This window comes from Canis lupus, chromosome 3, assembly GCF_048164855.1.
Source record: "Canis lupus baileyi chromosome 3, mCanLup2.hap1, whole genome shotgun sequence".
NCBI classification, from domain to species: Eukaryota; Metazoa; Chordata; class Mammalia; order Carnivora; family Canidae; genus Canis; species Canis lupus.
The window spans coordinates 36,368,766-36,392,076 of record NC_132840.1 but is presented as its reverse complement, the minus strand read 5'-3'; the positions used below and the strand labels follow the sequence as shown (position 1 = coordinate 36,392,076).

General features: G+C 41.7%; 1 protein-coding gene across 3 annotated transcripts in view; it reads right to left on the bottom strand.

Annotated features, from left to right (window-relative positions):
- C8A (complement C8 alpha chain) overlaps nt 1-23,311 on the bottom strand; it is a 65,073-nt gene that overhangs the window by 6,389 nt on the left and 35,373 nt on the right. For all 3 annotated transcript variants that reach the window (XM_072820390.1, XM_072820392.1, XM_072820391.1), the window contains 2 exons: nt 3,927-4,058; nt 2,654-2,811 (listed from right to left, as the gene is read on the bottom strand). In XM_072820390.1, the coding sequence (XP_072676491.1) occupies nt 2,654-2,811; nt 3,927-4,058 (290 nt within the window). The remainder of the gene's footprint in view (nt 1-2,653; nt 2,812-3,926; nt 4,059-23,311) is intronic.

The window sequence follows — 23,311 nt, the reverse complement described above, 5'->3', positions numbered from 1 at the left end:
GGGCTGCCAGCCAAAGGCAGACGACCACTTACTGGAAGTTCAGGAAATTTGGCCCCATTGTTAGGCAGTCAGTGCAGAATGGGCTGCCCTGTGACTCTGGTTAAAGATGACTCAATTCCAGGGAAGGTCAGGACCATTGGGCAACTTCTAATCTAAGTCTAATGGACTTTTTGTCCTGTCACTCCTCACTCCCAGAATCCCCAGAATCCACAGGAAGAGGAAAGGGAGCATTCCTTGGGAAGGGCAGGTAGAAGCTAAAAGGAGGTTGGGGTGGTGAAAAAGACTCCTAGATCTTGAAAAGATACTGGCCATGGTTTTGTTCCCATTTTCCAGATTCAGAGAAAGCAAGTGGTATGATGTTAGCGGCACAATATAACATAACTCAGAATAATATATAACATAGCACAACATCATACATTAACACGATTCCTGTATTCACTCAGTCTAAGTAACTGCCATAAATAAGTGCTGCTATTTAAATAAGTGCTAAGCTATGGGGATATGCAAATGAGTAAGACATTGTCTCCACTCTGAGCATCAGGTTCCCAAAAGCCCCCTGACTGGCCTCCTTGTCCATTGTCTGTCTGCCTGTCTCTCTCCCCAGCCCTTCAAGTCACCCTTCATATGTCTTTAAGCATCCTTCTTTTAAAACACAGCTCTAGCTGTGTCACCTTCCTGCTCTATAACCTACCAGCCCCATTCATGCATCAAATCTGAACTTCTCAGGAGGCAGCATGTATTGTAAAGAGATCGTGTATATTAGAGTCTGTTGAACAGAGCTCAAGTTGGGCTCTGCCATTTACCAGCTATGGTATTCTCACTTAGCTCCCATCAACGTGTTTCTTCAACTGACGTTCACTAAGTACTCTCTACTCTCTCCCTAAACCCGTGATGTAGCATTTTATTATCCCCATGTTATAGACCAGGAAACTAGGGCTCAGAAAATAAAGTAGCTTGTCCAAGGTTACACACTGAAAAGGTAGCAAGCCAATGATCCAAATGATCTTTCTCACCCCAAACCTAGGCTCTCTTTCCCTAAAGACAGTATTTGGTCTTCTCCAAATCATTTATATCAGACTTGCCCTTGGAAGCTTTGCTCAAGGCAAACACAAAGTTCACCTCTTGCCCACAAAAGTTTATATATTGCTCCTGATATCAATTTTACACTTTTTGCCTAAATGACTAATAGCTTGATGATAGCAATTTTCAGACCCTATGTGAATTACAGGTGCGTGAAAATGGTCCCTTACTTATTGAGAAGAAATGAGATCTGGGTTAATCCACCTGACCTCTTTCATCATAGAGAGCGGGGTGGGATAATAGACTTTTGTTTCAACTGTTGGTATATCTTTTAAGAAAACGAATGTATCCATACCTGGGATTTAAAATATATGTAGAAAATGGGCAAGAGTCCAGAACAAATGGGCAAGAAAACAATAATATGTTACTTAAAAGCCCCAAATACAACTCTTTACTTAATGGACTGCCCTTGCCTATGTATAGAAATAGTTTGATGACTGGTAGACAATCCATCTCCTCTGCACTTTGATTATAGTTTTATTGCCTGTGTGAGGTTAGGCAGAGTTTCTCAACTTTAGCACTATTGACATGTGGGATCAGATAGTTCTTTGTTGAGGGGGCTGTCCTGTGCGTTGCAGGATGTTTAGCAGCCTCCTTGGTCTCTACTCAGTAGATGCCAGTAGCACCTTCTTATAGCTGTGACAACTAAAAGTGTCTCCAGACACCTGCCAGATTTCCCCAGAGAAGCAAAACAGTGGGAACTGGTTATGAAGTCCCAAGGTCTGAGATCCAGGCAGTTACATATAAGCTATGTGACTGTAAATGGCTCATTGGTGGGACACCTGGGTGGCTCAGTGGTTGAGCGTCTGCCTTGGGCTCAGGTCGTGATCCTGGGGTCCTGAGATTGAGTCCTGCATTAGGCTCCCTGCATGGAGCCTGCTTCTCCCTCTGCCTATGTGTCTGCCTCTCTCTGTGTCTCTCATGAATAAAAAATAAAATCTTTAAAAAAAATGGCCCACTGGTGACTTGAAGCCTCAGGTCCCTAATCTTTTCCACGGCAAGACTCACATCTAGACAAGAGGTTCATTATGATGAGGGGATGGGACCCTTTAGAGCAGAGGCAGCAAATACAGCTTTGGACCACGGCTTGTTCTCGTACGTCTTTTGTGCTAAGAATGGTTATTATGTTTGTCAAAGTTTGTATAAAAAGGAGGGGAAGAATTTGTATGACAGAGACTGTATGTGTGCCACAAAGCCTAAAATATTTACTATCCATTCCTTTACAGAAAAAGCTTGCCAACCCCTACTTGAACAAATGTAACTTTAAAGTCTTTTCTGTATGGATGCAAGTTCCTATATTTTAATGTGGCCTAATTCTGAAGAAATTCTGGGACTACTAGTGTAAAACTGGGCTCTGCCCAGATATAAAGCTTCTGCCCCCAGTGGTCCTGTGGCCTGGGTTTAAAGTCACGCACTCCCAATAGTCAGGCATGGGGTAGGCCAGCAGATCAGTGTGCCGTTACATTTAATCTTGTTCTTTGATGGGCTCATAATAAGAAATATGAAATGATCTGGTCTGCTTCACTTTCATTCCTCATGGACGTAGAGTTTCTTCAAGTGCGAAAAGACTTACCTCAAAATCAATAACAACAGGATTATACTTTAATGACCTCCCCCAGGAACGGTATGTAATGGTGCTCCTCTTTTCAGCCAAGCCAGCACCCCAGCCAGAACTGCCACCTCGCACCAGAGAAATGATGTCTTCCACAGCTGTGGTCAGCCTGTGGCCTTCTGCCGTCAAGAAGATAACTGCATTAGTTCATTTTCCAAAAAGCCAAAGGACTGGTCGGTAGGCTCCACTGCTCCCCTTAGAGCTGTCTCCTATTCTTCTACCTTGCTAAGTTAACTTGCAGAACAAAGCAGAGGAGCAGGACAAAACCCTAGAAATGGACCCATTAGAGCAGACACTGGGAAGACAGCCCAGCCCAGCCCAGCATGGCAGAGGGAGAGGATGAAAGAATGGAGGAGGAGTCATTCATGCATACTTTTATTCATTCATATGTCACATGTTTCCTCAGTGTCTGCTGCCTACCAATGAGATTCAATTAAACATCAGAGGTCCTGTGACAGATGTCTCTATGGGGCTCAGAAGGGGCATGAGGAAACACATACAAACTACAGTGGAGGAGGGAGGGTGGTCTGGGTGAAAGGTGTAGAAAAGTGAATGAATTTTTATAGATAAACGGAGAGAGGAAGGAAGGGCATCGCACAGGAGAAACGATTTGGCTTAAGGCCCTGACGCATGAATAGCCTAACACAATCGGAGTAACTTGAACCTGTTTCATATCTACCTCATACACTATACTGTAATCTGTTTCATCATCCCTGTGTCCTCTGTGTCTCCCACCTGAAAAAAAGTACCCAATACATTTGATGAATGAATGCATGCATGAAGACACACTGACTTGTTCAGGAAATGCCACAAAATATCTGTGTACAGTCTTTCTCTAATAATTGTTCTTTGACCTTGGTGACTATATTTGTCCCTCTCAGAGGACTTGTTTCTTCCCTCTGGACTATAACATGAGGGGCCTTCATCTCAACAGTCAACTACCCAGGTTCGGTCTATACATTTTCATCCCAGTTCGTTCTTTCATCTTTGTCTAGTGCTCGAAACCTAGGAGAGGGTACTTTCCAAAAACCACATATCTCTAAGGTGATCTCAGCCCATGATGAATTCAAAATAGAACCACAACAGGCGATTGGTTTGGGATATTTAGCAGCTACTCAGTGTGACCATTGACTGTAATGAAGTCAGTTGAGGGGGAAAATCATGTTCATGCCCTGAGTGTGTATCCAAGGAAAGGTCTAGCTTCTTTTTGGGAGACTCATTACTCAATACTTACTAGAATCACCACCTCCAATATTTTCACAACCTTTTCCTCCTAAACTTCCTCCAATTTTCATCCAGTTTGCATAGTCATATTCAATGCCCACAGAAATTCCAAAGCACTTCTCGATATCTCTGCTGGTAATACCTGCAACAAGGCGATGGAGAGACACAAAATGTTGAGGTGCTTCAAGACAGTGAGTAGAGAACAACCATCCACAGCGGTTGTAACTTCAGTTTTGGAGTCTAAGAGATCTAGATTGAGAGCCCAGTCCTTTAACCCAAGCTCAGCGTTCTCTTCTGTGTGACTCACGCCCAAACAATTCTTGAAATGAGGAGAATGTGTACTGCACATACTAGTTGCTCAAAAGTGCCAGTTCCCTTTCCTTTGCACATTCTTCATGGAGCCTCCTTGGGGCAGAAATTCTGCTTCATCCATCCATATAGCCCTGTGCCTCTTGCAGTAACTGGCCCATGATTGGCACCATTTTCACTCTCCCATTTTGCACACAATGCCTCTTCCTCCCTCCCTCATCGTTCCAAAGTCTACTCACGCTCCAGTTCAAATATCATGTTCTCCATGAAGCAGATTTGGATCAGAATGCTTCCTTCTTTTTTTCAGAGCTACCAATGTGTTTCAGTCAGGCATGAATGATCATATTTGCACAATTTTTTTTTTTTTTTTTTTTTTTGCTCAGGACCTCTCAGTACCTTGGAGAGGTCAGAGTGCTGTTAGAAGATGGATAGATCTCCACGGGGAGTCAACCTGACTTCAGGCCCCATGATAACTGAGTCCCACATTAGCTATTTCTATATTTGTCTACATCTGGGGACCCACGGAGGAACCTGAATCTTGTAGATGAGGAGCATCATCCTCAAAGCTGTAAAATCATTTTATCCCAATCCCTCACTCTGTACACAAACAAAGCTGGGTTTCCAGCCCTTTGTTGGGCTGGCAAGTAAGGCTAGAAAAATCGACTAGAGCAAGGTCCTGACCAGAGTCCAGCTTTATCTGTGGCTCAGGTTTCCTGAAGGTTCTGAACTGGAGTTTGCATTTTTGAACTGTCATTACTTTTAACTACAACTATACAATAATTATTACCAATACCTGCATTGTTATGGCAACCACAAGGAAAAAATAATTTAGGTCAGTTATTCAATTGAGCTAAGGATTAGATCTAATCTTTTCAAGGGAGTATTGAGGAAGCAAGTTTATTTGCCTGCATCCCCATCAAACTACAAACTCTGTGAGGTCAAATATTTGTGCCTTATTCACCGCTCTCTTGTCAACATGGCAGACAGTGTCTGCTGTGAAGGAAATGCTCCCTATTTTGAGAATAAGTAATTGATTAATGAAAAAAGTGAGTGAATACATATACGCCATGAGTCCTGTGGTATGGGCTTCTGACAGAAAGAATCTCAGGAGTCAGGAATCCTGAATTCAAATTCCAGTCACTTAAATAAATGGATGAAGAAATCGTGGTGTGTGTGTGTATATGTATGTGTGTGTGACTATTATATCTCTATCTCTGTATCTACAGCTATATCTATATAATATAATGTGCCACAACCAGGTTCATGGATGAACCTGGAGGATGTCATACTACATGAAGTAAGCCAGACACTAAACGAAAAAAATGACATGATCTCATTTATAGGTAGACTCTAAAAAAACCAAATAAATATATGGAAGCAAAGAGTAGAAAGGTGGTTTCCAGGGGTGCAGAGGTGGGGGAAGCAGGGAGATGCTGGTCAAAGGGAACAAAGTTGCACTTATGTAGGATGAATAAGTATGAACGTCCAATGTGTTGCCTGATGGCGACAGTTCATCGTATTGGATAGAACACTGAAAATTTGTAAAGAGAGAGGTTCCAGGTGCTCTCATCACATACACACAGGCAAAGGAAACTATGTGAGAAGATACGTTAATTAGCTGCACTGCAGTAATCATTTCCCTTTGTATATGTATATCAGATCTTCATGTTGTATACTTGAACCAGGTACAAATGTTGTATTTTTCAAAAGTAAAACTAAACAAATCCCAGGCACGAGCACCCTGTATGAGCTGAGAAAAGGCTGGTGGTCACACTGGGCTTGTTTCCTGTTTGCAGAGACAGGGGCTGGCTTTGTCCCTCTCTAGACTCCCGTGAGCCACACACAACTCCAACCCCATGCCTCTGTGCACTCTTCTGAATCACTCCAGGGCTGGAAGCGCCTGGAAGGGGATGCTGTGAGGTATGAGCACCAGCACTCAGCATCAAGCACAGGGCTTCTCCTGCCACTTCTATTTGAGTACTTTTAATTGTTAATGCATTACTAATTGAGGAAGATTGAGCATATTTAATTGTTTTGATTAAAAAATGCTTCACCAGTGATAAACAAGAGTGGGGAAAAGGAATTCACAGGCAGAAGCCAGAGTGATTACAAGGAGAATGGCAGTGGAGGGCTGCCTGCTTCCAGTGACAGGGTAGGCTGATTACAGGGTGGGAGGAGGTGATGCTGGAGAGCACCCACAGAGCCCTTATGCTCACACAGGGTCTGCACAGCCTGCCATGTGCGGGGGGAGTGGAGTGAGGGTGGGGGGGATTCCAGTTCAATTTGAGCAGCACTGTTCAACTGCAAAGATTTGCCTTCTAAGGACACCAAGGTAGGGTTTCAGCCAGCAAGGGAAGGTCTGTGATTTAAGAATCATAGGATGTGAGAACTTCAAGCATCCTTGGACGCCTAGCCCACACTCCTTATTTTTAATTGAGATGTTCTCGGTTCATAGAGGTGAATTATCTTTGCCTAAGATCCTATAGGTAAGAGATGGTGGAGGTGAGATTCAAATTCAAGTCTGTTTCACTTAGAAGCCTGTGGTATTTCCATTAATTGCAGTTGTCACATCAGACTAGAGAATTCTGCTATCAGAGAGAAAAATTTTGTAAACATTGACTGTGTACCATCCCCATCACGATGTGTGTTAGGCAGTGTAGACACTGTGAATTAAATAGGAATATGATGTAAATCTGAATTAGGTCTTGTCCTTGAGAAGCTAGCAGGTTTGGGACAACATACTAAACAAAAGCTAAGGTGTATCCCTAGAGTTGCCTGTTTCAATATACGAGGGTGAGAAGTGAAGTCACTCACTAGAAGCTGTAGGGGAGGCCAAATCAGAGCTGTCTACAGAGGGCCCATGGGAAAGCAAGACCAGGAGGCTGGGGAGGGGGCTATAGGGTAAAGCGGGAGGGGGGAGGGGGTAGAGAAGGTCTTATGTAGTGCCCAAATCCAGGACTTGAAACTGGTATCAGAAGCCAAGACACAGAACCAGAGACTTCTTGCTTTCAGCAAGTAAAGAGCAGAAGAAGAGGAGAGAGAGAGCAGAGAAATGTCTGGAGCAATTGCATGCACTTGCCCAGATAGATGGGTGTGGGGCATGAGTGGACTGACTACACAGCTGAAGTTTGAAAAACACAGGAGTTAGGGGGCGCGGACCCTCCACCCAGTTGAAAATCGAAGTATAGGGGATCCCTGGGTGGCTCAGTGGTTTAGCGCCTGCCTTCGGCCCAGGGTGTGATCCTGGAGTCCCAGGATCGAGTCCCACATCAGGCTCCCTGCATGGAGCCTTCCTTTCCCTCTGTCTGCGTCTCTGCCTCTCTATGTGTATGTGTCTTTCAAGAATAAATAAATGAGATCTTAAAAAAAAAAAAAAAAGAAAATCCAAATATAACTTTTGACTCCCCCAAAATGTAGCTACTCTTGATGGGAGGCCTACAGTTAACATAAATGGTTGATAAAAACATATTTTGTGTTTTATATGTATTATATGCTATATTCTTAAAGTAAGCTAGAGAAAAGAAACTTATGGAAATCATAAGGAAAATACATTTACATACTGTATTTATTGAAAAAAATCATGTATAAGTGGATCTATACAGTTCAAATCCATGTTGTTCAAAGGTCAACTGTATTTATAGAACCAAACAGTGATCCACCATGGCTCCACCCCATCCCATCAGGCTGGACTCCTTTGATGTCAGCTTTGGACCCGTATCATACTGGCATTTGTTTTGAGAGTTTGATGTTTCCCAAACATGGCTACACAGTGAGATTGTCTGGAGTGCTTATTAAAAATACAGGCTCCCATGTCCCACCTATATCAGTTCTAATTCTGTATTTCTGTGTAATCAGCAATCTGTATTTAAACAGATAACCCAGATGATTCCTAGTCAGCACATCTGGGGCCAGATATTGGGTACCATGGTTCTATAGCAAGCTCTGGTGGCTCATCACAGAGCACTGGCCTCTGCCCTGTCTCAGTCAATGCCTTTGTCAATGCCTTGGATATGGACTTAGCAGCCAGGCTCATCACATCTACCCGTAAGAAGTAACTAGGAAAAGCCAAGGATCATTCAGATAAAGAATCAGGATTCAAAAAGCCCTCAAAAGGTTTGGAAGAAAAGACAGACCAAGCACGGCAAAATGAGGCTCAGTTGGGAAAGCTGTAACATCCTTCCCTGGGGAGAAAATACCATGTACAAGCATAATAGGGAATGGGCACAGTTTAGGAGAGCAAGAGAAAAGGCTGTAGGGTTTTGGACAACTTCCAGCTCAGGAAGACAATGAAGCCAGGTGAAAAACCAGGAAGAAATTATAATCAATAAAGTAAAGGAGGGGATAATCTCACTCTCTTTGTGTAGCTGAGAGAAACCTAGAGCCTGGCACAAAGTTCTGTAGTCTACATTTTAAAAAGGAAATAAGAAAATAAGACATTCACTCAACACTATTCAGCCTTAAAAGAGAAGGAAATCCTGCCATATGCAACAACATAGGTGAACCTTAGGACATTATTGTAAATGAAATAATCACAGAAGGACAAACATGCATGATTTCACTTATATGAAGTATATAAGATAGTCCAACTATCAGGTATAAGAATCATGGTTGGCAGCAGTTGGGAGAGGGTGAAGAAATTCAAAACCACATGCTTTGGGAATGTTTGAGGGGATGAGGGATGTTCACCTGAACAACAGAGGAAAGATCTCTCTTTAAGAGAGATCAGTGAAAAAAAAAATAATAAGAGAGATGAGTGGAACTAGATTCAGCTCTCTCCAGAGGGTTGTCTTGAGGAAGAGGAATTAGGCTTATTTGTGTAGCTGCATGGGCAAGATTTAGGAGCAAAATGGCAAAAGCTACAGGAAAATAGATTGAAGCTCAACATAAGGTAAATCACCAAGATGGCCACAGGCCAAGGAAATTTGAGTTGTCTCATAAGGCAGTGAGCTCCCCATACTGAGAGGGTACCAAGCTGAGGCTATTTGCCTGTATGGAGCACAGTAGAAGGGTTTGAAGAATTGACCAGTAGTCTTTTAAGGTTGCTTCTAAAGCCATGATTCTGAAACTTTGCTCTCAGTGAGTTCACAGGCAAGTGTGAAGAACCGGAAGGGCATGATTACTACTCAGTGTGATGAGAGCTGTGAATGAGGCCAGCAGAGGGGACTCTTCCTTGGGGGTCAAAGGATATGGAGGCAAGTCTGAAAGGATGAGTAGAAATCAGCCAGACAAGCAGAGACATTGAGAGCAGAGGGATGCCATGTGGAGGCCTTGCATCCCTAGCAGCAAGATTCTGCTCAGAAAAGCCAACCTGACCTAAACTCAAGAATAGAAAAGAGAGATGCCAATCAGTGTAAGAAGTACTGGGAGCCCCTGGGCTCATTCCCACTCTAGTCTGGACCTGAGGAGAGCTGTTGTGATGCCCACCTAGCAGACCAGGAGCCCAGAAGACATGTCTCTGGCCACCATGTCTACGGCTTCTTTCCCACCTGGTCTTGTCTGTGGTACAGGTGTTAGAGCTGTTCTCCTGCCTCTTTGGAGAGGCTGCATCAATGTGGTGGGGAGGCAGAACCAGGCAGCTTGACTTCCAAGGTGCCAGAGCGCAGCAAGTCTGTCACTTCTCAGATGAAAAGCATCAGGTGGAAAACAGCAGGTGTAATACATTATTTATCTCTTTGCAACAAACAAATGCCATTCAGGTTGCTGTGATCTATCTGCTATGTTGGCTTTGCTACATTGGTTGCCCCCAAAGACAGTCTCAGAAGGACAGGGAGGACTCATAAAATCTATTTCATGCCATGATATTGGAAAAGATGATTATTTAGCTGGGAAGTGTAGGCTACTGTTTATGCATTGAGATTCATGCTCCTTCCCAACCACCTAGGAATAATAGTATAAGTACCTCTGTGCCTTTCAGATGCTCTTTCCTCTCCCAGTCAGCTCTAGAAAGCCTTTCTTCTCTCCCAAGGGCCCAACTCTGTGTCCCCCACGGTATCTCTGCGCTTCCCCTCCAGCATAGTATTCAGCATACCCTATTGTCAGTTTCTTGGTCTATTCTTCCAATTCAGCAATTGTCGGTTTCTTGGTCTATTCTTCCAATTATACTGCAAACTTATAAAATCGTCTCTTGGGTTTACGGGTCTTGGCACAGAGCCTGGCATGTGACAAGCCCCCAGGAGTGCTCAGGGATGGGCTGATTCCAACCAATCTAGACAATACCTCTAAATGTTTTTGATGGTCTCAGATCTCCTTTTGGTTGATGATGCAAATCACATCTTTGTAATATCTCACAATGGATTAAGAGATGATATTTTATAAACCTTCATCTTCATTATCTCATTGGAGGCTCACAACAATCTTAGGGAGCCAGGAGGATTTATCCATTTTGCAGGCTCAATGGCTAAGAAAAGCAGTAATTGTGGTCAAGAATGTGAACTCTCGAGTCAGAGTTTTACATTCACATTCACTATTTGTGGAAGTTACCTGAACCTCTTTGGGCCTTATTTTCCCCATTGGTAAAATGGCAGTGATAGTTTCCACACACGAGTCTCTAAAACCAGCATCTGACACAATTAAGTGTTCGACAAATCTTAGCTACTTGTTAAGTTGCTTGCCCCAAATTGCGGTTGCTTGCCCAAAATGCAGTGCATGCTTCGTTTCATTACCTCAGTGTTAACAGTGCAGAGAAATGTTCCTCATGTGGCACAAGTAGCAGTAGCCTTACCAAGTCCCCGGTTCCATGATCACCTCATTCTACAAAGTGGCTCAGAGAAAGGAGTCCATGCTCCCAACAGGCAGCATTGGGACTGCAACCTCAGATGTCCCTCCTGACTGATAACAAGTATCTTCAGGGACTCTGGTTCTTCTAGATGATTTTGGAGATATATATATATATACACACACACACAAGAGGCAGTATAGCTGAGGGGGCTGATGTGGCCATGATAAGAGTCAGTTATAGCAGAGATTTTCAGTCCTTCTAGAATGAAGACTGCTTGAACTATAATTCACCTTTGCGCACCTACTGTCTGGGCAAATTATTTAACCTCTGTGTGCCACAGTATTCTCATCTGTAAGGTGGGGGCTCTCCTGGTGTCTGCCTTGTAGGGCTGTCTGTGGTGCTAAAGTGATTTGAGCTGTACCATGTGCAATGCTGGGGATGATGCCTGGCTCAGACCCAGCAATAACAGTCAAATATTACTATTATTACTATTGCTGTGAATGCTACAGCGTACAAAGACTGGGCTGGTTGTCCCTGCTACTGAACTTGGAAAATCAGAGAAGGGTGGAGACTGAGGAGTTTGTCAAAACAGGTTTTCTTAATCCGCATTCTGCAGTTTATATTGTTAGGCTACGAATGAGTGAAGATTAAGAGAAAAGCCATATCTGATAAGGACCTATTATATGCTAGGCAAAACTTTCCCATGGGTCATCTCATTTCATATTCACACATTTCTCCACAGCAGGTGCAATCATTCTCGTTTTTAAGCCAAGTAAACAGAAGCTTAGATAGTTTGAGTCACTTGCCTAAAATTATACAATAAGTAAATAGTAGAACTAGGATTGAACCAAGGTCTGTGTCCAAAGCCCATTTTGTCCATGCCATATTATGTTACCTACAGGAGAGAGCTAAGGGTGGCACTGGGGGTAATTTTGACATCATGCCTTTTTCCCCTTTAAGGCTTGGGCTGTTTCAGTGACAGAGGTAGAAATGCAAAATTAGGACAAGATCAGGAGTATGGTGCTGAGAGTGTCTCAGTTCCAAGTGTATGCAAATGACTTAGGGGGGATGGGGACAAAGCCAAGACACCAGGAGTCTGTCAGTCAATCAATACCATCCATCACCGTGAAGCCTGGTTGTCATGGTAACTGGGGATAAAGCCTGGAGCCTGTTAGAATCTAGTGCCTGTCTGTTCAGGGTGACTGGTTGGTTAGCAGGCACAGCAAAAGACCCTCTGGGCCAGCCCAGACTGTTGAGCCATAAATATAAGACCCTTCACATTCAGATTCCTGCCCACCCTACCCTCTGCCCTATCCAATCCAGCCCAGACTTTTTAGGACTCTACCCTGACACTACAGAGTGTAGGAAAGTTCCAGAGGAGGCCGAACATAGATGGGCTTGGATTCTGAACCTCTCTTGCTAGAAAGACACAGAGCCTTTGCTATAGATCAGCCTCAGCCTATGGGCAAGCCTCTGGGAACACATCATCAACAAGATGCATGATGGAAGTAGACAGTAAAGTGTGATAGATCGAACTAAATCCCTAGTCCCCTGAAGCACCTAGGAAGTCTCCCAGGCCATGGAGACTGGAAGGGTCCTATCTAAGCATAGATTAAGAATGGATAAGCAGTAGCCAGGTGAAGAAGAAAGGGTACGGTTAGGGAAACAGAAATCCAGATAGAAGAAATAGACTGTTTCTTCTTATAAAGCCCCAGGGGGAAATGGAGTATGATTAAGTTGAGGGACCAGCAAATAGCTCAGTACAGCATAGCCCATAGCTGAGTCATGGGGCTGCAGGGCTGAGTGGGGCCAGAGCATGCTCCCTTGAACACTGGCCATCTCCAGGGGCAGGAACCCTCCTGTGCTCAATGGTCACCTTTGCATGGCTCCAGCAGCTTACCATTCTGCAACTTGTCATCCTCTCTGTGGCTCCCTGGAGGCCAACACTGACTGCATTTCCACCTACTAATGCCATCACTCTTCCTGCCATAACTCAGCCGCAGGATTGCTCTCCTTAATGCACTGGCCTCAGGGGCAAGCCCTCCACAACAGTGTGGCCTTTGGGTGAACCTGGACTCTTGTCTCCTAACACTCACCCACTCTCATGAGACTCCCTCCACCTAAAAAAGCCCTAGCTCCCTTCTCCGTTAGGCAAGCTCCTACTTCTAATTTTTGGAAGTTCAGGTTTGGATATCTTTGCAGTCTAGAAAAGGGGAGGGGCAGAAGGGGTGGGTTTATTTCTATTTGAGCATTTTCACATTGTATAATTCTTGGTGCCCAACTAACTGCATATTTCTCCAGGGCATGGAGCTGTGTGTTTCATCTCTTTGTCCCTGGAAATCATGGGTTCTCATTGACTGGTTGAGTGGTTGGGAGGATAAATGGAGGGATGGGTGGGTGGATGCAGATTAGATTAGAAGGATTCTCTCTAGAGATTATTGTTTGCTGCCTCTTAATTAGGGTAACAAGGAAAAAAAAATGTTGTTTTCTACTCAATACCTTCCTGAAAGGGAATTATAAGCAAACAACAACAATAATCTATAAATGTGATGGAAAATATGAGAATTTGAGGGACTTAAATAACACGTTCATCCCACCCCAGTCACTCCCCACGTACAGCTTAGTTATTTGGGCTGCCTTTGTCTCATTCTCTAAATGGAATAAAAAATGCACAGCCCAGGGGCCCTCATTCCCCCATTCTACTGCTTCTGACAGACATCACTAATTGATCACAGCACTGTCAGGCTCAGCCCCTGTCCTGTGTCATAATCCGCTGGCATTTGCTATTGAAACCAGCTGCCATTACTGGCCTAGACACTTTTTCTGTCTGTCAAGGCTCTGAGGTCCACTTCTTTGAGTGCTGCGATTGCCAGCACACCATCCTTTTTCCCAGCTCTGTCACTGTACCTAAGCTTCAGAACAATCACAAGCTGGGCGATTTAAGGCTTAACAATTCTCCCAATAACAGTTCCTAATCAGCCGGCCAAACTGACCCCAAACTGCATTTAGGAAAGAGTATTGAGCATAATACTCCATTAGTTATTTTTAAAACCTGATTTAACCACTTTCAAAGATATTGCAAACTGTTTGATGTTTTTTTTTTGAAGGAAGAAAAGTGAAAAAATAAAAATACAAAGGTAAATTAAATAAAATATCCAGATAGACTCCAAGAAGCATGGAGCTGGGAATAAGAATCCTTGTGTCAGACCTCACCCTGCTCCTAGCCAGCGGTTTCACCTTGGACATGGCATTCTACCTTTTAGTACCTGGTTTTTCCTGTTTGTAAAATGGGAACAGCCATAAAACAGCTCAAAGCATTGCTGAGAGGCTTGAGTGAGAGGATATTCATGGAGGCACTCAGTGCTGCCTGCCACAGACTCAGTTAGAAGCCAGGGAACATTCCATCTTTCATTGTCATTTGGATAAACTATTTCATTGGATGAGACTTTCCAGCCTTTCTTAGCAGTGATTACTTCACCTCCCTCCAGCTTTTTACCTTGTCTGCCTTCCTGTGATTGTTAATTTTATGGGCCAATTTGACTGGGCCACAGCTGTGTCCAGATATTTGGTCAAACATTATTCTGGATGTTTCTGGGAAAGTATTTTTGGATGAGATCAACATTTAAATCAATAGAGTAAAGCATTCATCTTTCGATGGACACCGAGGCTCGGTGTCCATCGAAAGATGAATGCTTTAAGAAGATGTGGTTTATGTATGCAATGGAATATTACTCAGCCATCAGAAATGACAAATACCCACCATTTGCTTCAACATGGATGGAACTGGAGGGTATTATGCTGAGTGAAGTAAGTCAATCGGAGAAGGACAAACATTATATGTTCTCATTCATTTGGGGAATATAAATAATAGTGAAAGGGAATAGAAGGGAAGGGAGAAGAAATGGGTAGGAAATATCAGAAAGGGAGACAGAACATAAAGACTCCTAACTCTGGGAAACGAACTAGGGGTGGTGGAAAGGGAGGAGGGCGGGGGGTGGGGGTGAATGGGTGACGGGCACTGAGGTGGGCACTTGACGGGATGAGCACTGGGTGTTATTCTGTATGTTGGCAAATTGAACACCAATAAAAAATAAATTTATTATTAAAAAAAATAGAGTAAAGCAGATTGTTCTCCGTAATGTGGGTGGGCCTCATCCAATCAGTAGCCATCCCAAATAGAACAAAAATGCTGATCTTCTCCTGAGTAAGAAAGGACTCTTGCTGTCTGCCTGCCTTCAAGCTGGGACTTCAGCTTTCTTCCTGCCTTTGACCCACACTGAAACATCAGCCCCTCCTGGGTCGCAAGCCTGCCAACTTCAGATCTGGGGACTTGTCAGACTCCATAATTGGGTGAATCAGTTCCTTATAATAAATCTTTATATCTTATTGGTTCTCTGAAACCAGTTAGTTAGAACCCCAACTGATATATCTCCCAATGCTTTCATTATAGCCACTGATATTTTCCTCTATTTAAAGTAATAAGATATGCATGTATAGTCAATGGAACACACTAGATGGTATTTTTAATATTTTTTTACTATGCTGAAAACTGGGCAATACACTTTACTCCATGATTCAGCCCACATACATCCAGATAAAATAAGTTTTAATACTTCATCATACTTTAATGCACTCTGATATTTTCCACCCTATTTCCCTTTATTTTGTTTTGTTGAATGCTGATAATGACTCACCAGCTTTCTTTTTTTTTTAAGATTTTATTTATTTATTTATGAGAGACACAGAGAGAGAGAGAGAGAGCCAGAGACATAGGCAGAGGGAAAAGCAGGCTCCATGTGGGGAGCTGGATGTAGGACTTGGTCCCAGGGCTCTGGGATCTTGACCTGAGCCAAAGGCAGATGCTCAACCACTGAGCCACCCAGGCGTCCCCCCACTAACTTTCTTTTACAATCTACTAATGGGCTATGTATGACCTGCAGTTTGAAAAATCCTAGACAAAACATCTCTGAGACATTATAGCATGTCAGTTAATATGACAGGTTCCTGAGTTTGATCCCTGGCTCCACCAGTTAATGGTACCATGACCTTGGGCCAAGTTATTTAACATCACTGAGCTGCAGTTCTTAATTTGTAAATTGGGGATTATGGTATCTTCTTCACAGGTCTTTCTTGAGGATTAAATGAGATAGTATGTTTAAAGTGTTTAACTCAGAGTCCACCACATAGTAAAATGCTCAGTAAATGTTGACCATCTTGCCACCTCTGCTAGAGGCTAAGCCTCTGATATATGGTATCAGAATAAATAAGAGAGTATATGAGGAAATATTGGGAGGGATAAATACTTGGGCAATATATAAACTCTATACCAGAAGATGTTGATTCAATACTAACTGAATCATGTTGAGTGATTTCCTTAGGCTCTTTGTACCTCAGCTTTCTCTCTATAAAATTGGGGAAAATACTAATTCACCTCCTCATAAAGTAATTTGAAGATTATCTGGAATATTAGATGTGACTATATTATACTTTACCAATATTGGGAGTTATTATGTGTAAGTATATTTATTAAAACCAAATATTTCAGTTAGCTCTAAGTGCAGTGAATTTTAAAAATTAATTCTTTTTAGGTAGTAATCAATTTGATTGTCCACAGGATATATCATTGCTGACTGTAAGTAGATGATTATGACAAAGAGAAATCCCATTACCTTTTATGTACCCTTGATGAGAGGAACCATGTTGGTATCTAAACAATGTGTACTGTGTTTGTGTGCTTAATAAATGTTTGTTGAGTGAAAAGCTGAAGGAATGAGTAAGTAAAGGAAGGGAAGGAGAAGGAAGGAAGGGAATGTGGAATTACAATTGACATCAACTTTAATGAGTTTTAGTTGTTTCTGTGGCTTTTTCTACCCTGTAAGTTAGGTGGTAGACCAGCTGGTCCAGGGACCCTTGCTGGAAGGTGATGATCAATGACGGAGAGAATGTACTGTGCTCTTGCTGGAAGGGTCTTTCCCAGGGTCACTTATCTGGCATCCATCAAGGGGAGGAATGATGGAACACAGGCCCTGATTTGGGCAGAGTTGTTAACACTTTGAAAGATAGTGATGAGAATTCAAAGTGACCTTGATGAATGGGAGAAGCAGTCCCTCCAAAACTGGATGAAGTTCCAGGGACAGAAATGAATGACCTTGATCAAAAAAATAGGCAGGTGAGGGAGAAGGCATGATTGCTGAGGCTCCAAGTCTACAGCAAAAGCACTGGCCACTGCAGGCTGGACACAGTGATAATGATTTCCTTTCCATTTGAACAGTGTTTCAGAGCTGACCAATTGCAGAGAACGACGAGATAGGTTATCTTGTTATCCTTACTTTACAGATGAGAGGGCAGTTAACATTATAGAGTTAATAACTGAAAAGCTGGGAATAAAATAAAGCATGTGGTAATAATAAAAAACCCATCACAGTATAGCAGCAACAGGTCACATTTTTTTAACTCTTACTATATGCCAGGCCCTGGGCCATGTGCTCACATAGTTTCATTTCATATTCACAAGAATCCTGTGAAGTATGTACTATCATTGCCTCATCTAGAAGAACAGAAAACTGAAGCATGAGGAGGATAACTAATATGCCTGAAGGTCACTTGGCTAATAAATGGTGGAGGTGAGATTTGAATTCAAACACTCTGACTCAGAACCTTTTTCAGTAATTAATATTTATTGGGTGCTTGTTAGATATTTTCTGTGGATATGTTCACTCATTCCTCATAACTTCTCTGCGAGATGAATGCCATTAATACTTCCAGCTTACCAAGCTAAGAAACTGAGACTTAAAATGATTAAATAAGCTGTTCATGATCATACAGCTGGTAAGTGAGAGAACCCATGTGTTCAACCACTGTGCTACACTACGATTAGCCTGAATCAAGGGGGACAATATCTGACCACTTACCACCAAAGATGTGGTTGGAATTATTCTCAAACACACAAACCTTGGTTATCATTCCAATATGGGCCTTGAAAGGTTGAGGTTTAGGGAAATTAAGTACCCTTGATCACAAAGTCATGCACTACTGGCTGGTAGAACCAAGATATACACCCAGATGTGTAGACATGTCTGACTCCCAAGTTTAGGTTCCTTGTTACCATGTCACTAGCATATGTTTTCCTTCTATAGTCCTTGATCACGTGCCCTTACAACCTACTGACCCCACGTACAACCGCAATCCATAATAGTAACTGCTGGTTGGACAGTGTTTTACTTATCACAACACTTTTAAAAAATATTATCTTGGGACGCCTGGGTGGCTCAGCATTTGAGCATCTGCCTTTGGCTCAGGGCATGATCCCAGAGTCCCAGGATCTAGTCCCACATCAGGCTCCCTGCATGGAGCCTTCATCTCCCTCTGCCTGTGTCTCTGCCTCTCTCTCTCTCTCTCTCGTTCTCTCCCTCCATCTCTCATGAATAAATAAGTAAAATCTTTTAAAAATGATTAATAAAAATATTATCTTGGGTAATTCTTCTAACAGCCTTTAGAAGTGGTTTATTGTCCATATATTAGTGATGGGAAAATAGACTCAGAGACATAAAGTATTAGCTTTTAGATGGCAGTGCCTACATGGAAAGCGAAGATATCTCAATTGGAAAAAATATTTTTACTATCACACTGCCTGCTGGCTTTTATGGGGCCAGACAGTGGTGCTGGTTTCCTTCACAAGCAAAGCAGCAATAGAAGTCATTTTCTATAATGTTTTTGCAGAGTCCTTTCAATATGACCAAAATCCATATAGTCATGAACCTTTAGAGAACCTTTAGGGCCATTCATTTACTTTCTATTCCATGCATAGTTTTCATTACAGCTTCCCTGGTAAAGGTATCCAATCAGATTTACTTAGGTTCTTAGATTTGGATAGGAAACTCTATTTCCTATTATGTTTTGAGAGACAAAAGACACAGAAGCTGAAACAGATGTGTCAGGACCTATCTACATTAGTCACAAAACAGGAGTCCAGAGCAGACCACTACCATCTTTGTCCCAAAGATATTTATGGAATATCCACTAACTTCTGATACTCTTCTCATGTAACACATCAACATGGATGGAGGGAACCGGCAGAGAAAACATAGAATAACCTTGTAAGCAATAGTTGTGGGAATGGAGAGGAAGGCCCAGAGTGCACATACTAGGGAGATGACTAATGAGACATTTGAGAAGAGAGTAAGAAGTCATAATTATTCCCAGGTTGTGAGTCTGGACAAAGGCAGTTGGATAAAAGGGAAATAAGTCTGAACTATAATTCAGAGTAACTCGTGTATTTTTCACTTACTTGTGATAGAGCTTTTAGCCTCAGTTCCTTATCTGTAGAAGTAAGAAAACCTCTCTTCTTGCACAAATATTTGGAAGATTAAGAAGATACACAAACAGCCAGCAGATATAAAAAGATGCTGGACATCAATAATCAGGGAAATGCAAATCAAAACCACAGTGAGATATCACCTCACAACTGTTCAGATATCTATTATCAAAAAGATAAGTGATCACAAATACTAATGAGGATGTTGAATTAAGGGAACCCTGTGTAGGACACCTGGGTGGCTCAGTTGGTTAAGCATCTCCCTTCAGCTCAGTTCATGATCTTGGGGTCCTGGGATTGAGCCCTGCATTCCCCATTGCTCAGTGAGGAATCTGCTTCTCCCTCTACCTCTCCTCCCTCCGCATATCACTCCCCTGCTATCGTGCATGGGCTCTCTCTCTCTCTCTCTCTCTTCCCCTCTCTCACAAATAAATAAAATCTTTTTAAAAGGGCAGCCTGGGTGGTTCAGCAGTTTAGCTCCACCTTCGGCCCAGGGTGTGATCCTGGAGACCCCGGGTCAAGTCCTGAGTCGGGCTCCCTGCATGGAGCCTGCTTCCCCCTCTGCATGTGTCTCTGCCGCCGTCTCTGTCTGTCTCTCATGAATAAATATATTTTAAAAATCTTTTTTTTTTGAAAAAAGAAGGGAATCCTGTGTGCTGTTTGTGAATGTAAACTTGTACAGCCACGATGGAAAACAGAATGGAGATGCCTCAGTTAAAAATAGAACTACGTATATGACCCAGCAATCTGACTTTTGTGACTATGTCAGAAGGAAATGAAATCATTATCTAGAAAAGATATCTATACTAACATTTTCACAGCAGCATTATGCATATTAGCCTAAGTATGGAAACTGTGTAAGTAAAACAGATCAATGAATAAAGAAAATGTGGTACAGATAAACAATGGAATATTATTCAGCCTTTAAAAAGGAGATCCTGTCATTTGTGACAACATAGATGAACCTGGAAGGAATTATGGTAAGTGAAATAAGGCAGACATAGACAAATGCTGCATAATGAAACCAAAAAAAAAAAATCAACTTCATAGAAACAGAGATCAGAAAAGTGATTATAAGGACTGAGGGTGGGAAAAATAGGGAGTTGTTGAAAGGATAAAAACTTTCAGTTATAAGATGGATAAGTTCTGATATATAACATGGTGACTGTATTATATAATTAAAATTTGCTAAGAGAATACAACTTAATTGTTCTCACCAAAAAAATAGGTAAATATGCAAAAACAGTGTGGAGTTTATTCAAAAAATTAAAAATAGTTACCATATGAGCCAGCAATTCCACAACTGAGTATCTACACAAAGAAAATGAAAATACTAATTTAAAAAGACATAGAGACCCTGATGTCTTTTTGATAATAGCCCTTCTGACAGCTATAAGGTGATATCTCATTAGGGTTTGGTTTGCATTTCCCTAATAATTAGTGATGTTGAGAATCTTTTCTTGTGCCTGTTCGTCATCTCTATGTCTTCTCTGGAAAAATGTCTTCATTTTTTTTCTGCCCACTAATTTTTCTTAAGATTTTATTTATTTATGACAGACACACACACAGAGGCAGAGACATAGGCAGAGAGAGAAGTAGGCTCCCTGTGGCGAACCTAATGTGGGACTCGATCCTGGCATCCCGGGATCACACCCTGAACCAAAGGCAGATGCTCAACCACTGAGCCACCCTGGTGTCCCTTTCTGCCCACTTTTATTTGGATTGCTTATTTTCTCATTCTTAAGTTGTATGAGTTCTTTATATATTTTGGGTATTAACTCCTTATCCAGATATATCATTTGCAAATTTCTTCTCCCAGTCAGTATATTGTCTTTTCATATTGTCAAGGTTTTCTTTCACTGAGCCAAAGCTTTTTAGTTTGGCCTCATGCCAATTGTTCATTTTTGCATTTGTTTCCCTTGCCTTTGGAATCAGATCCAAAAAATTGCCAAGACCAGTTGCTTGCTGCCTATGTTTTTTTCTAGGAGTCTTATGGTTCAGGTCTTACATTCAAGCCTTTAACTATTTGCGTTGATTTTTGTGTATAGTATAAAATAGTGGTCCAGTTTCATTCTTTTGCATATAACTGTCCAGCTTTCCCAACACTGTTTATTGAAGAGACTTTTCTTTCTCCATTGAATATTCTTGCCTCCTCTTTCATAAATTAATTGTCCATGTATGTGTGGGTTTATTTCTGGGCTCTATTCTGTTCCATTGGTCAGTATGTTAGTTTTTATGCCAATACCATACTGTTTTGTTGACTACCACTTTGTAGTATAGTTCAAAACTAGGGAGTGCGATACCTTCAGCTTTGTTCTTATTTCTCAAGAATGTTTTGACATTTGATATCTTTGTGGTTCTGCATAATTTTTAGAACTATTTGCTCTAGTTCTCTGAAAAAAAAATGTTATTGGAATTTTGATAGGGACTGCATTGTATCTGTAGATTGCTTCAGGTAGTATAGACATTTTAACAATATTCTTTCAGTCCATGAGCACAGAATATCTTTCCATTTACTGGTATCTTCTTTTCTTTAATCAATGTCCTACTATTTCAGAGACTTTTACAAGACCTGTACACTGAAAACTGTAAGACATCCTTTTATTTTTGATGCATGTTTTCATGCTGTCTTTGAGGGAGAAGCATTTTATCTAAAGGGACACATTAGAAGAAATCAGCCTTGTGCGTCCTCTGGGGTGAACCCAGAGAGCATCTGAGGCAAATCCAAGGACAAAAGATTCTTCCAGGGCAAACCAGCCAGTGTGTTCACTTAATCATTCCATACCAAGCTCAGCTCTTTGAGGACATGAACATACACAACATGGGGTGTTTCTTAGAAACAAGCACTTTATAGAATATAAATATTATTATTTGATATGGATCAAAGATACAAAGAAAGAGATAGTAACAAAGAGGAAGGACAGAAAGAAAGAGAAAGAAAGGCACCAAAGAGAAAGGGAGAGACAGAGGATGACAGAGACAAAGAAGGAACTAGACAAATATCAAACATGGCAAGAAGAGCGTGCATGATTCGATTTGTCAAAGGGAAAGAAGGTAGATATTTTTGTTCTTTGTAGGTTAATATGTAAATGGAATTCTGATTTATTAGCGGTCTCCAGCAGATGAGGTGATGATTAGCACATTTCCATATTTATAGAAAAGCAACACTAACTTTCCGGATTTATAGAAAATCAGCTCTTCACAAATAGCAAATTGTGCTATTATCGACATATGGTTTTCTATAAACAGAGCTGAGGTAATTATCCCTGGGACAATTTGTTGGTGGGCTCCTTTTGAATATTAACCACATTGGAAGCCCATTTCTGCCTCACAGATTTTAAAGAGGAGGGGCCATGAGACACCCCAGACAATTAATTAGTAATCCAACACCAAAGACAGAACCCAAATGAAAGGCTCTACCCAGGACCACATGGTGGAAAGACCATAGGTCCAGGGCTCTGACGCCAGCTTCCTGCAGTCCTGGGCAAAGTAATTAACCTCCCCGAGGAGCCTCAGCATTTATGGGATAAAACTGGGATAGTACCAGCCACCAAGTGTTGTCAAGAAAACTAAATGAGAATGTACACAAGAGTACCTGGAACCTAGTAGGTCCTCAACAAATGTTAACTGTGTTTCCTTCTTTGCATTTTTTGATGATTCTAAAAAGACCCACTTGAATTAGTTTCTCAAACTCCTTTTTTATATTGATCTATTGTAAACTATTTGTTTTGTATCATGATTCCATACATGTATGTATGTCTTTATTTAACTGGAAAAAATTTCTTGAAGCAATAACTTCTATTCACTACCTCTAATCCTCTGTGATTTTTCTATTCTCTCCTTTGTTGCTATTATTTAAAAAGTTGTTTGTGATCCATACATTGATTTTAAGGCCTGCTATTAGGAAGGCAGTACTCTGCTGCAAGAGGATGGGGACCATATTTAGATTTGCTCACCATTGTATCTGTAGCACAGACACATAATAGATAGCCAAGAGATATTTGAATTATAAAAGAATAAATACATGGATAGATGGATGAATTAATGAATGACT